Source organism: Loxodonta africana, chromosome 1 (genome assembly GCF_030014295.1).
Source record: "Loxodonta africana isolate mLoxAfr1 chromosome 1, mLoxAfr1.hap2, whole genome shotgun sequence".
Taxonomy (NCBI): Eukaryota; Metazoa; Chordata; class Mammalia; order Proboscidea; family Elephantidae; genus Loxodonta; species Loxodonta africana.
This window is the reverse complement of record NC_087342.1, coordinates 16,504,744-16,518,496: the sequence shown is the minus strand read 5'-3', so window position 1 is coordinate 16,518,496 and position 13,753 is coordinate 16,504,744. Positions and strand designations below refer to the sequence as shown.

At 36.4% G+C, this 13,753-nt stretch overlaps 1 protein-coding gene across 7 annotated transcripts in view; it reads left to right on the top strand.

The window, feature by feature from the left end:
- Positions 1-13,753, top strand: part of ZNF148 (zinc finger protein 148) — a 151,564-nt gene that overhangs the window by 50,079 nt on the left and 87,732 nt on the right. For 6 of the 7 annotated variants that reach the window (XM_023551695.2, XM_023551694.2, XM_064292888.1 and 3 more), the window contains one exon: positions 3,699-4,047. In XM_023551695.2, the coding sequence (XP_023407463.1) occupies positions 3,715-4,047 (333 nt within the window). In that variant the 5' untranslated portion in view covers positions 3,699-3,714. Of the gene's footprint in view, positions 1-1,594; positions 1,770-3,698; positions 4,048-13,753 lie in introns of all 7 variants that reach the window. The other variant, XM_064292933.1, reaches the window with a different exon arrangement.

Sequence of the window (13,753 nt, the reverse complement as noted above, 5' to 3'; positions counted from 1 at the left end):
CTCCCCCCCAAAAAAATGTATTTTCTGGTATTCCAAGGGAGTTGTCTCAAAAAGACAGTTTGCATGCCAACCAGTTTAGCCCAAAATGCATGGCTTAATTTGGGGGCCATGGGAATAAGCAGCCATATGGAAAAAAGATTTTTTCATTTCTATGATCTGTTTTCAGAAAAATTTTCAAAGAAGTCAGGTTTGTCTTGCAGTTACAATATTCCCACTTTCCATTTATTACCTCTGTATTGAGGTGTGTTATCTTCTTACCCACGTCGCTGACTCTGGCATTTGACCCGAGCTTGCCTTTTTTTCCAAAATATTCTCTGTCCCCAAAGTACTGCCTCAGAACTTTGACTTTCTCAGGACTTATTGTTTCAGCTTGACGTTAGAGAAGAGGGTAGTAAAAAATTATGTTTTACATCTGTTTTTAATATGTACATAACATACTGGCACAAAAATACAGGTATATAGTTTTAAATAGTGTGTATCTATTAGAGTATACTACCTTAATTGATGGAGATGCTCGATCAAAAACATTGGAGACCACTGCTTAGGGAAATGTAGACCTTGGGTTAGATCCAGTTAGCTTCCACTTTGGCTTGCCCTTTTTTCTTTTTTCCCCCCAATCTGAGACCCTGCCCTAGGTCAGCTTCTCTGAATTTGTCTTTCTTCTAGTAACTTCTATATCTCCCATATTCACTAAATGCTCCTGAGCAATAGCAGTTTCAGCGGCAACAGAAAATTCCAATAAGGGTGGCTTTGTGTATATATAAGTCCCGGTTAAGTTAGGGGCTTTCCAAACTCTTTAAGAAAACAGTAAATATTTTTTGAAAGAGTATAATTGATTTTGTAAGGATTCCCAAAGAAATGGTCAGAATAAACGGATTTTAGCCTTAGAAGATTTTTAAAGTTTCATTTAGCCGTAGTTTATTCTCTAAGAAATAGGATAAATGAGATGTTTGAAGAGAACAGTTGTTTGATGGTGTATTTAAAATCTTTACTCTTCAGATTTCAAGTTTGCTACCTAAAGTCTTGGTCTCCTGTCCTGTAGGTTGTATTCCAGGGCTGATAATACCTGATACCAGGGAAGACAAGATAAGCAAGTGTGAGCTGTATTTTTGTTTTGTTTCAGTTGCTGTTTATAAGAATTTTGAGTGGTTCACTTAAGTCAAAGTTTCTTCCTTGATTATAGCATTAATAAATGAAAGTGTGTTTAGATTTCAGTAGTATGTTTGAATTTTACTGATCATGTATGTTGCTCTGAAAGCTATGATCAAGGCCATAACCATTGCTTAAGTGATCAACTTGGGAAAGAGCTGACGAAACTGAAGCGTAGTTTATACATTTACGAATTGTAGTTTCTTCACGTTGGGTAGGATGTGAATGTTTATTTCACACAGTCTGGTACAGAAACGTTTTAAGGAACAAATTTTATACCAGTGCTTTGATCTTCTTTGCGGTGAAGTTCCTTTGTATCTCATGATTATTATGTTAGTTGGTATAATAACCCACTAAAATATTAAACATGGATTTACAGCAACTAGTGTAAGAAGAGTGGATTGAAAACATTGACTGTCTTTTCTGTAACACTGGACAAAATAAGATGTTATCAGGTGGTACCAGTTCCTGGAGAAGGACATCATGCTTGGTGAAGTGGAGGGTCAGCGAAAACGAGGAAGACCCTAATGAGGTGGATTGACACAGTGGCTGCAACAGTGAGCTCAAACATGGCAGCGATTGTGAGGATGGTGCAGGACCGAGGACTGTTTCATTCCGTTGTACGTGAGGTTGCTATGAGTTAGAACCGACTCCATGGCCCCTAAACGACAACATCTAACAAGTTCTTAAATTTCTTATCATGACCTATTAAATTTATTTTTTCTGGTGTGACTGTTTAAGGATATATTAGTAATGAAAATATTAATTTTATTGCTTTTAGCAAATTTAAAAACATGAAAGTAATAAAGTTTTACTATAGAAAGTTTTGAAACTAGAGATAAATATAAATAAGAAAATTAAAAACTGATAAGTTCACCATCCAATGGTAATCTTAAAGCTGTTACATTTCACAAAAACCTATGTATGCTCGTACACACGTGCATACACACATATTTCCATTAATGGGATAATTTCTCACATCGTCACGTATTTTTCAAGGATATTTTTGATGACTGGACTTTTTTTAGTTTCAACAGACTAACTTTTTAGTGAAGTATAATAACTGACAGAAAAGTACATATATCACAGGTGTACATCTTAAATTTTCCACAGAGCAAGCACATTTGTGCAACCAACATTCAGCTCAAGAAAGAAATCACCAGCTTCCCAGAAGCCCCCTTCCTGCTTCCTAGCTGCAACTTCCCCTTTCCCCAGTCAAGGGGGAATTTTGATGTGATTTTTTAAAAAAGACTTTATTGAGCCCTGGCGGTGTAGTGGTTAAGCGCTTGACTGCTAATCAAAAGGTTGGCAATTCGAATCTACCAGCTGTTCCTTGGAAACCCTATGGGGCAGTTCTACTCTGTCCTATAGGGTTACTATGAGTCTGAATCAACTCAAAGGCATTGTTTTGTTTTGTTTTGTTTTTAATCGAGATATAATTTACATACAATAATATTCATCTATTTTAAGTGTACAAAGCAGTGATTTGTAGTAAATTTACTGAGTTGTGCAGCTATCACTATAATCCAGTTTTAAAACGTTTGTATGGACATATTTTAACCAGTCTCTGAATACATAGTGTCTTTCCAGTTTTTCACTATTATAAACACTGCTGTAGTGATTTCCCTTGTATTATCTTTGTATATGTTTCTGATTTTATCAGAATAAGTTTCTAAAAGTAGAATTACATGGTCAAAGGAAATGAACATTTTTATGGCTTTTGATATATACTACCAAATTACCTTTGAAAAAGTTGAACTCATTTATTATACTCCACTAGCAGTGGATATGGGAGCCCTGGTGGTGCAGTGGTGAAGAGCTTGACTGCTAATCAAAAGGTCGACAGTTCGAATGTGCCATCTACTCATTGGAAACCGTGTGGGGCAGTTCTTCCCTGTCCTGTAGGGTCGCTGTGAGTCGACACTAGCAAGTTTTGAATCAGTGGATGGATACCCCCCCTTTTTTTAAACCACCTCAACATTGGATGTATGACCCCCCCTTTTTTTAAACCACCTCAACATTAGAAGAATCATTACCAGTTTGGTGATTGAAATTTGGCACCTGTTTTTAGTGTTTATTTCTTTGATTGCTAGTGTAAGTGAATGTTTTTATATGTTTATTAAGTATTTCTAAATTTTTTTTAATGATTTGCCTGATATTGTCCTTTGTCTGATTATCTCTTATTCAATTTATCATCTATTTTTTACTTTTAAGACATCTTGATTAAAGGAATGGACCCTTTGTCTCATGCTACAAATACTTTTCCTTAATTTGCTTTATATCAGGCTCATTTTTCATTAATGAAATAGATTAAGATTTAATCTGTCAATATTAAGTAGCTTAATCTTAATGTAAAAAATGCACATTTGTGTTTTACTCAACTAGCCTTTGGAAACTTATCTTGATAATTTTAAAACTGGATGCAATTCTGAATTACACGAATAAACATTTTCTCTTTAAATGTGTACCTTTCATAATTTGAATGAAAAAAATTTAAGTGGACGTGAAACTAATTTATTGTGCTTTGTTGCCACACCTGGTCTTTCTAGGCAGTTACACTTAAGCATGAACATTGACGACAAACTGGAAGGATTGTTTCTTAAATGTGGCGGCATAGACGAAATGCAGTCTTCCAGGGCAATGGTTGTAATGGGTGGAGTGTCTGGCCAGTCCACCGTGTCTGGGGAGCTGCAGGAGTCAGTGCTTCAAGATCGGAGTATACCGCACCAGGAGATCCTTGCTGCAGATGAAGTGTTACAAGAAAGTGAAATGAGACAACAGGATATGATATCACACGATGAACTCATGGTCCATGAGGAGACAGTGAAAAATGATGAAGAGCAGATGGAGACGCACGAAAGGCTTCCTCAAGGACTACAGTATGCACTTAATGTCCCTGTAAGTAATTCCTTTATAAGATATTCGCCTTCTAGTCAGAAACAGAATTAATTTTATAATAAGTCGTACTGCAAGTCATTGAAAAAGTTTCACAAAATATTTTTTAATATTTTGAAGTATAGCTCAAATGAGTGTTCTTGAGTAGATATACTACAGTATTGACAGAAATCACATTTGGAAAAGTGAAGTTTTTGTATTACATATATTTTTAAAAATTATCTTTTCCAGGATACCGTTGCTGTCTATCAGGATTGTTTATGTATTGAATTATGAATACTTAATTTTAAAAGATATTTAACTTCTGGGTTTCCTCCTTAAAGAGCTGAAAGTTTGAATCTTGAGCATAGCTAGAAAAAGACACATGCTCAAGGATTTTTCCTTCAAATACAGTAACTCCCCACAGTTCCTTTCTCCTTTATTTCTCCCCTAGTGTATCCCAGCTCTGTGACCTCTTGATATTCTCAACTTGCTTGATTTCTTTCTCTTTTTAACGTTTATCAGTCCTTTAGTTTTTCCTTTCTACCCTAGACACCACGGTTCATCACCTCAGCCATTCTTTTGTAAGCACCAGTAACGTTCTTGCCTTCTTATACCTTTATTTTTCCCTGTTGACCAGCAAAACCACAACCATAATGCAGTTCTCTTCTCTGCCTCCTGTGATATTAAACCTGGGTTTCTTTCCATTCATCTAATACGCTGAATTTTTTAAAAATTTTGCTTCAAGACCCTCCTGTATTCTACTCGGCATACTCCTCACAGCCATACCCTGTTTTTTAACCTAGATAGCATTTTGTCCTCATCAGCCGTAGGCTGAATTCCTGTAGTAGGAACCTGTGATTACTTTTTCCGTTTGTCTTCTGTGATAGATTGTAGGCTTTACAAGGGCAGAAATTTTGTCTTATTTTCTGCCTTATTCCAGGTGTTGTTACATGGTACGAATGAATGGATGACCACTTAGAATTTGTTCTGATATAGGTGGCTCACAGACTTTTACCCAGCCCATTGCTGGTCTGACGCTAGCCTCAGCCCTCTGCAGTCTATCTTTCAGATCCGTTTTCTGTAGTGATCTTTCCAAGATGAGATTTATCCTTGGCATTCCCCTGCGAAAACATCTTCAGTTGGTTGTTCTTTGCCAGCCAGCTAAAATGTACTCTCTCGCATGGGCCAAAAGAGCCTTCACAGTCAGGTTCCTTATCTTATCCAGCCTCTTTCTCCAGTAACCTCCCTAACCCTCATGCTTTAAGCGTACCAAATTACTAGATGCACTGTGGTTTTTCTTGTCACTTTACTTTTGTACATGTTGTGTATACCTGACTGTTCTTCACTTCTCAGCTCAAAAGCTCTCTCTTCTGTGTGATTTTCATTATGGTAACTAACTTATTATTTTGCATTTCTTTGCAAGCTTATATTGTGCTATACTTGAACATCTGTTTCCTGGATTCTGCCTTTTAACTTTGTGTCCTCAGCAGTAGGCAAGCAGGTATTTGTGTATATTGAAACTTTAATAGGCTATAGTGGACAATCAAATATTTGCTGAGTGAAGGACTATAAAAATACATGTTTCTTTTTTAATTGAGGAAGTATTGAGGGTGAAATGCTCAGACGTTAAGTGTGTAGTTCAGAGTTTTGACAACTGCATAAGCATGTGTAACACACACCCTGTTAAGATACAGAATATTTTCATCACCCCAGAAAGTTTCTTTACGTTTCTGCTCAGTTATACTCCCTACAACCCTTGTTCTGACTTTTTTTCTACCATAGATTAGTGTTATCCCTTGAGAATGTCATATAAATGGAATTGTACAGTGGGTAGCTCTTTTGTGCCTGGCTTCTTTTGTCCAGCATGTTTTTTGTGGTTCATCCATGTTGAGTGTATCAGTAACTCATTCCCTTTCATGACTGAATAATGTTCTGCTGTTTTAATATACTAATTTTGTTTATCCATTTTCCTTTTTATGGTCATTAGTGTTATTTTTATTTTCTTTTAGTGTTACCTCTAGCTTCTGACCATTGTGATTAAAGCTTTTATGAACATTCTTATGCAAGCCTTTTTTTTTTTCCCATTTCATTCCTCTTGAGTATATTTTTGTACAAGTCTTATTTCTCTTGGGTACAGATACAGAATTTCTATGTTAGGTTAAACATAAAAGTAGGTATGTGTTTAACTTAATAAAAATACTAAATTGATTACCAAATTGGTTACTTGGTTTTACACCCCTCTGAACAATGTATTAGAGTTTCAGTTGGTGTTCTCTGCCTTTTAAATTTTAGTCATTTTAGTGTGTGTGTAGTGGTATTTCATTGTGGTCTTAATCTTTATGTCCCTGAAGTCTAGAGACATTGAGCACTTTTTTGGGTGCTTATTGGCTATTTGTGTATCTTTCTTTCTGAAGTACTACTCAAGTCTTTTGTCCATAAAAACCATTTTATTACTGATTTGAAGGAATTCTTTATGTATTCTGGGTGCAAGTCCATTGTCAAATTGTTTTGCAAATACTGTTTTCTCATTTGTGGCTTGTCTATTGTCTTAACAGTATCTCTTAATTAACAAAATATTTTAATTTTGGTGAAGTGTAATTTGTAAAATTTTTTTAATGTTTAGTGCTTTCTGTGCCCTTCTGAGAAATCCTTGGCTACACTTACGTTGTGAAGAAATTCTCGTATTTTCTTCTTTTAAATGGTTTATAGTTGAGTTTGTTTTATGTTTTTAATTTTATGTTTAGTTTTTACTTTTGATGTTTTAAATCTATGATACATCTGGAAATTTTACTTCTCATTGAATTGCTTTGGCTCCTTTGTTGAAAATAAATTGAGTATATGTTAAACAGATTTTGTTAAACTTATCCCTAAGTATTTCATGTTTTGGATGCTATTGTAAATGGTATTTAAAAAAAAAAAAAACCTTCAATTTCTAATTGTGGCTAGAATTGAAATTCACTTGACTTTTTATACTGACTTTTACTCTATGATTATAACTAAATTTACTTTTTAGTTCTAGTAGTTATTGTGTAGATTCCTTAGGTTTCTTCATGATCATGTTGTCCACAAGTAAAGACAGTTTTACTTCTTCCTTTCCAATCTAATGTCTTTTTCTTTCCTTACTGCACTGCCTAGGACCTTCAATTCCATGTTGAATAGATCTTTAGAGGAATATATTCAGTCTTTCACCTTTATGAAAGACTGTAGGTTTTTCATAGATGTCCTTTATTTGGTTAAAGAAATTTGCTTCCTATTTTGCTAAGAAGCTTTTTAATTTTGAAATCATTAATGGGTATTTAATATTGTCAGATTTTTTTTGCACCTATTAAGATGATCGTATAATTTTTCTTTATTCTCATAAAGCGGTGAATTGCATTGATTTTCAAATGTTCAACCAGCCTTGCATTCTTGGGATAAACTTGGTCATGATGTGTCATTCTTTCAAATATGCTGCTGGATTTACTTTACTGATTTTGAACCAGAATTTTTATTCACATGTATTCGTGAGGGATATTGGTCTGTAGCTTTATTTTCTTGCAGTATCTTTATCTGTTTTGGGGATACTGGCCTCATTAAGGAGTTAGACATATTCCCTCCTCTGTTTAACGAGTTTGTATAAGATTAGTATTTTTTCCACATTACATATCTGATGGCCTTTACCACTAAAGCCATTTGGGGCTGAGTTTTCTTTGTAGGAAGGTTTTTGATTCCAAATTCAATTTTTAAAACATACATCAGTCTATTCAGGTTTAACATTTTTTTTTCCCTTGAATCAGTTTTGGTCATTTGTGTTTTTCAAGGTGTCTTTTTGTTTTTTAAAAATTGTTTAATTGATACAAAATTCTTCATAAGATTTTCTTACTTTATTGTCCAGAGGATGTGTAGTGATTTTTTTTTTTTATGATGTTGATAATTTATCTTTTTTTTTTTTTAGTCTGGATAAAGATTTATCCATTTTGTTGATCTTTTCAAATAATTAAGTTTTGGTTTTATTGATTTGCACTGTTGTTCATTTGAACTCTTTATTTGTTTCTACTTTTTATTATTTCCTTTTTCTACTTACTTTGGTTTTAACGTGCTCTTCTGTTCTTAGCTTTTTAAGGTAGTAGCTTGGATAATTAATTTTAGACTTTTCTTTTTAACGTAGCATTTGAAGCTATAAACTGCTCTCTAAGCACTGCTCCAGTGCACCCCAGATATTTTCATATGTTGTGTTTTCATTATAATTGCATTCAAAATATTTTTTAACTTCCTTCATAATTTCTTTTTGACTTATGAGTTACTTAGAAGTGTTTTGCTTAATTTCTGAATATTTTGAAATTTTCCAGGTTCCTTTTTCTGATTGATACCTAATTTAATTTCATTGTGGTCAAAGAACATATGTTACATGATTTTAGTCCTTTTAAATTTGTTGAGACTTGTTTTAGGGCCTAGGTATCTAGTTGGTGAACAGTTTATGTTCACTTGAAAAGAATGTGCGTTCTGGCTGTTGTTACAGAATAAATGCCAGTTAGGTCAGGTTGGCTAATTGTGTTCTTCAGCTCTTTTATACCCTTACTGATTTCCTGTGTACTTGTTCAGTCCATTATTGAGAAGACTTGACTGAACAATTACAATCTCCAGTTTTAATTGTGGATTTATGTACTTAATATTTCAGTTTGGCTAGTTTTTTCGAAGTGAACTTTTTTAAAGTATAATTTACATACAGCATACTCCCTCTACTTAAAGTGTATAATTTGATGAGTTTTGACACGTGTATATACCCACAAAATCACCACCGCAGATCAAGAGAACGGAACGTTTCTGTCACCCCCAGAAGTGCCCCTTTGTTGTCTCTCCATCTGCCCTTATCTCCAGGTAATCACTAATCCCTTTTGTTCCTATAAATAAGCTTGCATATTCTAGTATTTTAGGATCTTACAGTGTGTCATTGTTTTGTGATATGCAGATCTGTCCCGATTGTTACCTATATCAATACTTGCATCACAAGAAGATGCAGTTCAGAATTACATGGTGCATTTAACTGTCATGTCTCTTTAGTTTTCTTTAATCTGGGTCGGTTCCCCAGTCTCCGAGCTTTATGATAATAATACTTGAAGACCACAGACCATTAATTTTATGGAATGTCCGTTAATTTTGTTCATCTGATTTTTCCTCTTTATGAGATTTAAATTAAGCATCTTTGGCAGGGATATTACAGAAGCGTTGCCGAGTTCTCCCTATTGCATGCTTTCAGGTGGCACACGATTTGCCTTGTTCTGTTGAGAGTTCATGCTAATCAGTGGATTCAGGTGGTACCTCGTGGGCTTTGCCACCGTGAAGTTAATTTTGTTCTTTATTAAACTTCCTAATTTATTTATTTGTATCGTTATGGTTTTACAGTTTTTTATTTTGTTGACTGTGTTATAATCTGTCACTCTGATTATTTATTTTGATACTTTTTTTGTTTAAGATTTAAGAGGTTCCGGTAGGAACCTCTTCAGGCTGACTTCTGTGTTCTTTTGACATGTCCCATCAGTTTTTGAGCACTTTCTTGCTTCTGGCACGAGGTGTTCTAGGCTTATCTTGTACTTTCCCTGCCCTAGCCCTGGAACTAGCTGTTTCTCCAAGGAGCCCTAGTTCAGTTTAGTGGAGAATGATATTTAGAAGCTAAGATCTGGGAGCTAGATGTGCTGCTCATTGTTGTTGGAGTATAGACCTTTCAGTGGACAGAGCTGGGGAATATATGCGTGCATACTATTGTGTTTATATGTACGTATGTACACATACTTACAGGTATAATTATTTCCCTGTCTGTCAATATTGAGAACCATGATACCTCCAATTACAGTCTACCACCACTGGGTACACTTTAGCTTTTTCCGTTTTCCTATTTTATAACTCCCTTTGTAGACAGTGAGAAACCTGGCTCCTGTTATCCTTAATACTATTTTTATGTACTTGATCAGACTACTCCGTGCCCCCTCCTCTGTAACCATTTTCCCTTCAGTGTTCCTTCTTCTCCTGCAGATGCCCTTCTCAGTTCACCTAGGCTGCTATACCCCATGCCAGGATGGCAGCGCTTGCCACCCCCTGTGCAGATACGCTCCTCTCCCTTGCGTGTGTTTTGACAGCTCGTACTAGACTGCATTACCACGTAGAAGCTCTCCTTACTGCACTCGTGCTCAGATAAACTCTGCTGGTCCACACCCTGCTCCATACTCCCCTTCCCCACAACGTAGACCCTTCCTTATACTGCCTGGACTCCAGCACCTTCTGGCCAGCTGCTCTTCTGTGTGGAGGATGTCCTCACTTTGCTTGGGCTCTTAGATTTTATACTGGGGAGCCCTCTCATGCAGACGCTTCTTTATTCTGTTTGGGGATCTGACGCCTTGTTCTGTCTGAGCTTAGGGCTTTGGGATTGAATGGTTCAGGAAGGGTAATAGGATAGGGATGGGGGAGCAGGAAGGAGAAGGGACAAGATCTGTCCTTTAACTTTTTTTGTTTGTTTTTAAACTTTTTGTTTTGAAATAATGTAGATTCATAGGAAGTTGCAAAGATAGTATGGAGAAGTTTGGTGTACCCTTCACCTCCTTTCCCCCAGTGGTTACATTTCCTGTGACTCTCGGAACCCTGGGGGCACATTAAGAGCTTGGCTGCTAAGCAAAGGTTGGTAGCTCAAATCCACCATCTGCTCCTTGGAAAGCCTATGGAACTAATCCATCAGGACAAAGATCTCCCTGGTGCTACCCCTTTCTATTCATACCTCTCCCCTTTCCACCGCTGTCCTTAACTCTTTTCCATCTCTATTGTTTTGTCATTTTGAGAATTATATGAATAGAATCATGTGACCTTTTGAGATTGACTTTTTTCACTCAGCGCAATTCTCTGAGAGCCATACAAGTTATGGGTATCAGTAATTTGTTCCTTTTTATTTCTAAGTAGTCCCTGATATGACTGTACCACAGTTTGATAAACTCTTCACTTATTGAGAGACATTTTAGCTGTTTCCAGGTTTTGGCTATTACAGATAAAGCTGCTGTGAACATTTGTGGGTAGGTTTTTTTTTTTTTTTATTGTGCTGTAAGCGAAAGTTCACAAATCAAGTCAGTCTCATACAAAAAGTTACACACATCTTGCTGTGTACTCCTAACTGCTTTCCCCCTAATGAGACAGTCCACTCATTCTCTCCACCCTGTATTCCCTTTGACCATTCAACCAGCTTCTGTCCCCCTCGGCCTTCTCATTTCCCCTCCAGACAGGAGCTGCCCACATAGTCTCCAGTGTCTTCTTGAGCCAAGAAGCTCACTCCTCACCAGTATCATTTTCTGTTTTATAATCCAGTCCAATCCCTATTTGAAGAGTTGGCTTTGGGAATGGTTCTAGACTCGGGCTAACAGAGGGTCCAGGGACCGTGACCTCCTGGGTCCCTCTGGTCTCAGTCAGACCATTAAATCTGGTCTTTTTATGAGAATTTGAGACCTGCATCCCACTGTTATGCTCCATCAGGTATTCTTTGTTGTGTTCCCTGTCAGGGCAGTGATTGGTGGTAACCGGGCACCATCTAGTTCTTTTGGTCCCAGGCTGATGTAGTCTCTGGTTTATGTGGCTCTTTCTGTCTCTTGGGCTTATATTTACGTTTTGTCTTTGGTGTTCTTCACTCTCCTTTGATCCAGGTGGATTGAGGCCAATTGACATATCTTAAATGGCCACTTGCTAGTGTTTAAGACCCCAGATGGTGGTCAGGTTTTTGTTTGAACATTGGTTCACGTATCTCTAGGGTAAATATCATAGCTCTGTCGACTAGGTATAACTACTCCTAACATTGTGATGTATATGCTTCCATGTTTTTTTATATGCATACCGTGTTTTTTTTGTTTTTCTTACCATGTATAGGGTCATGTTGCTTCTTACTTACCAACACATTTTGAACTTTTCTCAAGTCCTTATTCTTCTAATATTAGAAGTCAGCTTGGTATTCTATATTTGAAGATATTCTATTATTAAGTGCTCTTAACCCTAATAGATAATGATGAATTTTAGTTCATTTTGAGAATGAATCAGGGAGAAGTTATATCAAACCGTATACCAAATGGGCAGAATTAGAGATTGTGTAGTGCTGTTTTGTAGTAAAACATAACAGACATGAGAAATTATACCCCTTATTACTCATGTGTTCCTGCTGATAAGGCACAGAGGTAAAGGGCAGTCTTGGGATCACGAATATACATTTTGAGTTGGAGAGAAGACATTGATCTATAACACTGTGATCTAGGTCCCCAAAGTGTGAAAACTTAAGCTGACAGGTCTTACATCCTTTCTAGATTGTGTTAAAGCCTTTTAAAAATTGATACTGAACACGTTAATAGTTTTCTTCTTTCATTTGCTCATTCATTTGGGAGTTGCAAAGAACTTTTATTTATTTCATATTAACTTTTTATTTATTCAAAACAGAAAAGTTGAGTTGAATTTTCTGACACTGTTAATAACAATTTTAGCCTTTGTAAAAGCTCTTCCTAGTGTTTAGTGATAATTGAAGTAAAAATTCTTCATTTGTAATACCTGCTAGTTTTCAAGGTCTGTCTTTACCCTCCCTACTCTTAATCACTCACTCGAATTTAACTTAGGAGCCTCGTATTTCCAGTAGCAAAGTACAACCCACTTTTGAGTGTATATGATTTGTTCATTACAATTTGCTTTTTAATATGTTAACTTTTTAAATTAAAATATAATAAAATTAATAATTCCTTAGTCTCACTAGCCACATTTCATGTGCTCAAAAGCTATACGTGGCTAGTGGCTTCTGAATTGAACAGCTTAGATTAAAAAAAAAAAAAAACTTCCATCATCGTGGAAGTTTTATTGGATACTACTGCATTAGAAAGCCTCTCAACTCAGAAATGAAATTTATCTCAAAAATTTGAAAGAAGTAGTTTGTCCTTTTTATTATTATCAGTAGGAATTGAGAAATCATACCCTTTTGGTTTTTTTAATTGTATTTTAGGTGAAAGTTTATAGCTCAAGTTAGTTTCTCATACAAGAATTTATACACACGTTGTTATGTGACCCTAGTTGCTATCACTATAATGGACAGCACACTTCTCCTTTCTACCCCGGATTTCCCTGTGACCGTTCAACCAGCTCCTATTCTTTTTGCCTTCTCATCTTGCCTCTGGACAGGAGCTGCACATTTAGTCTCGTGTATGTACTTTTTTTTTTTTAATCTACTTGAACTGAGAAGCACACTCTTCACGAGTATCATTTTATGTCTTGTAGTCCAGTCTAATCTTTGTCTGAAGAGGTGGCTTCAGGAATGGTTTTAGTTCTGGGTTATCAGAGAGTCCGGGAGCCATATCTTCTGAGGTTCCTCTAGTCTCGGTCAGACCATTAAGTCTGGTCTTTGTATATGAATTTGAGTTCTGCACCCCACTTTTTTCCTGCTCTGTCAGGGACTCTGTTATGTTCCCATTCAGGGCGGTCATTGGTGGTAGCTGGGCACCATCTAGTTCTTCTGGTCTTAGGTGGATGGAGTCTCTGGTTTATGTGGCCCTTTTTGTCTCTTGGGCTAATATTTTCTTGCATCTTTGGTATTCTCATAGAAACCCTGGTGGCATAGTGGTTAAGTGCTACGGCTGCTAACCAAAGGGTTGGCAGTTCGAATCTGCTAGGTGCTCCTTGGAAACTCTTTGGGGCAGTTCTACTCTGTCCTATTGGGTCGCTATAAGTCGGTATTGACATGACGGCACTG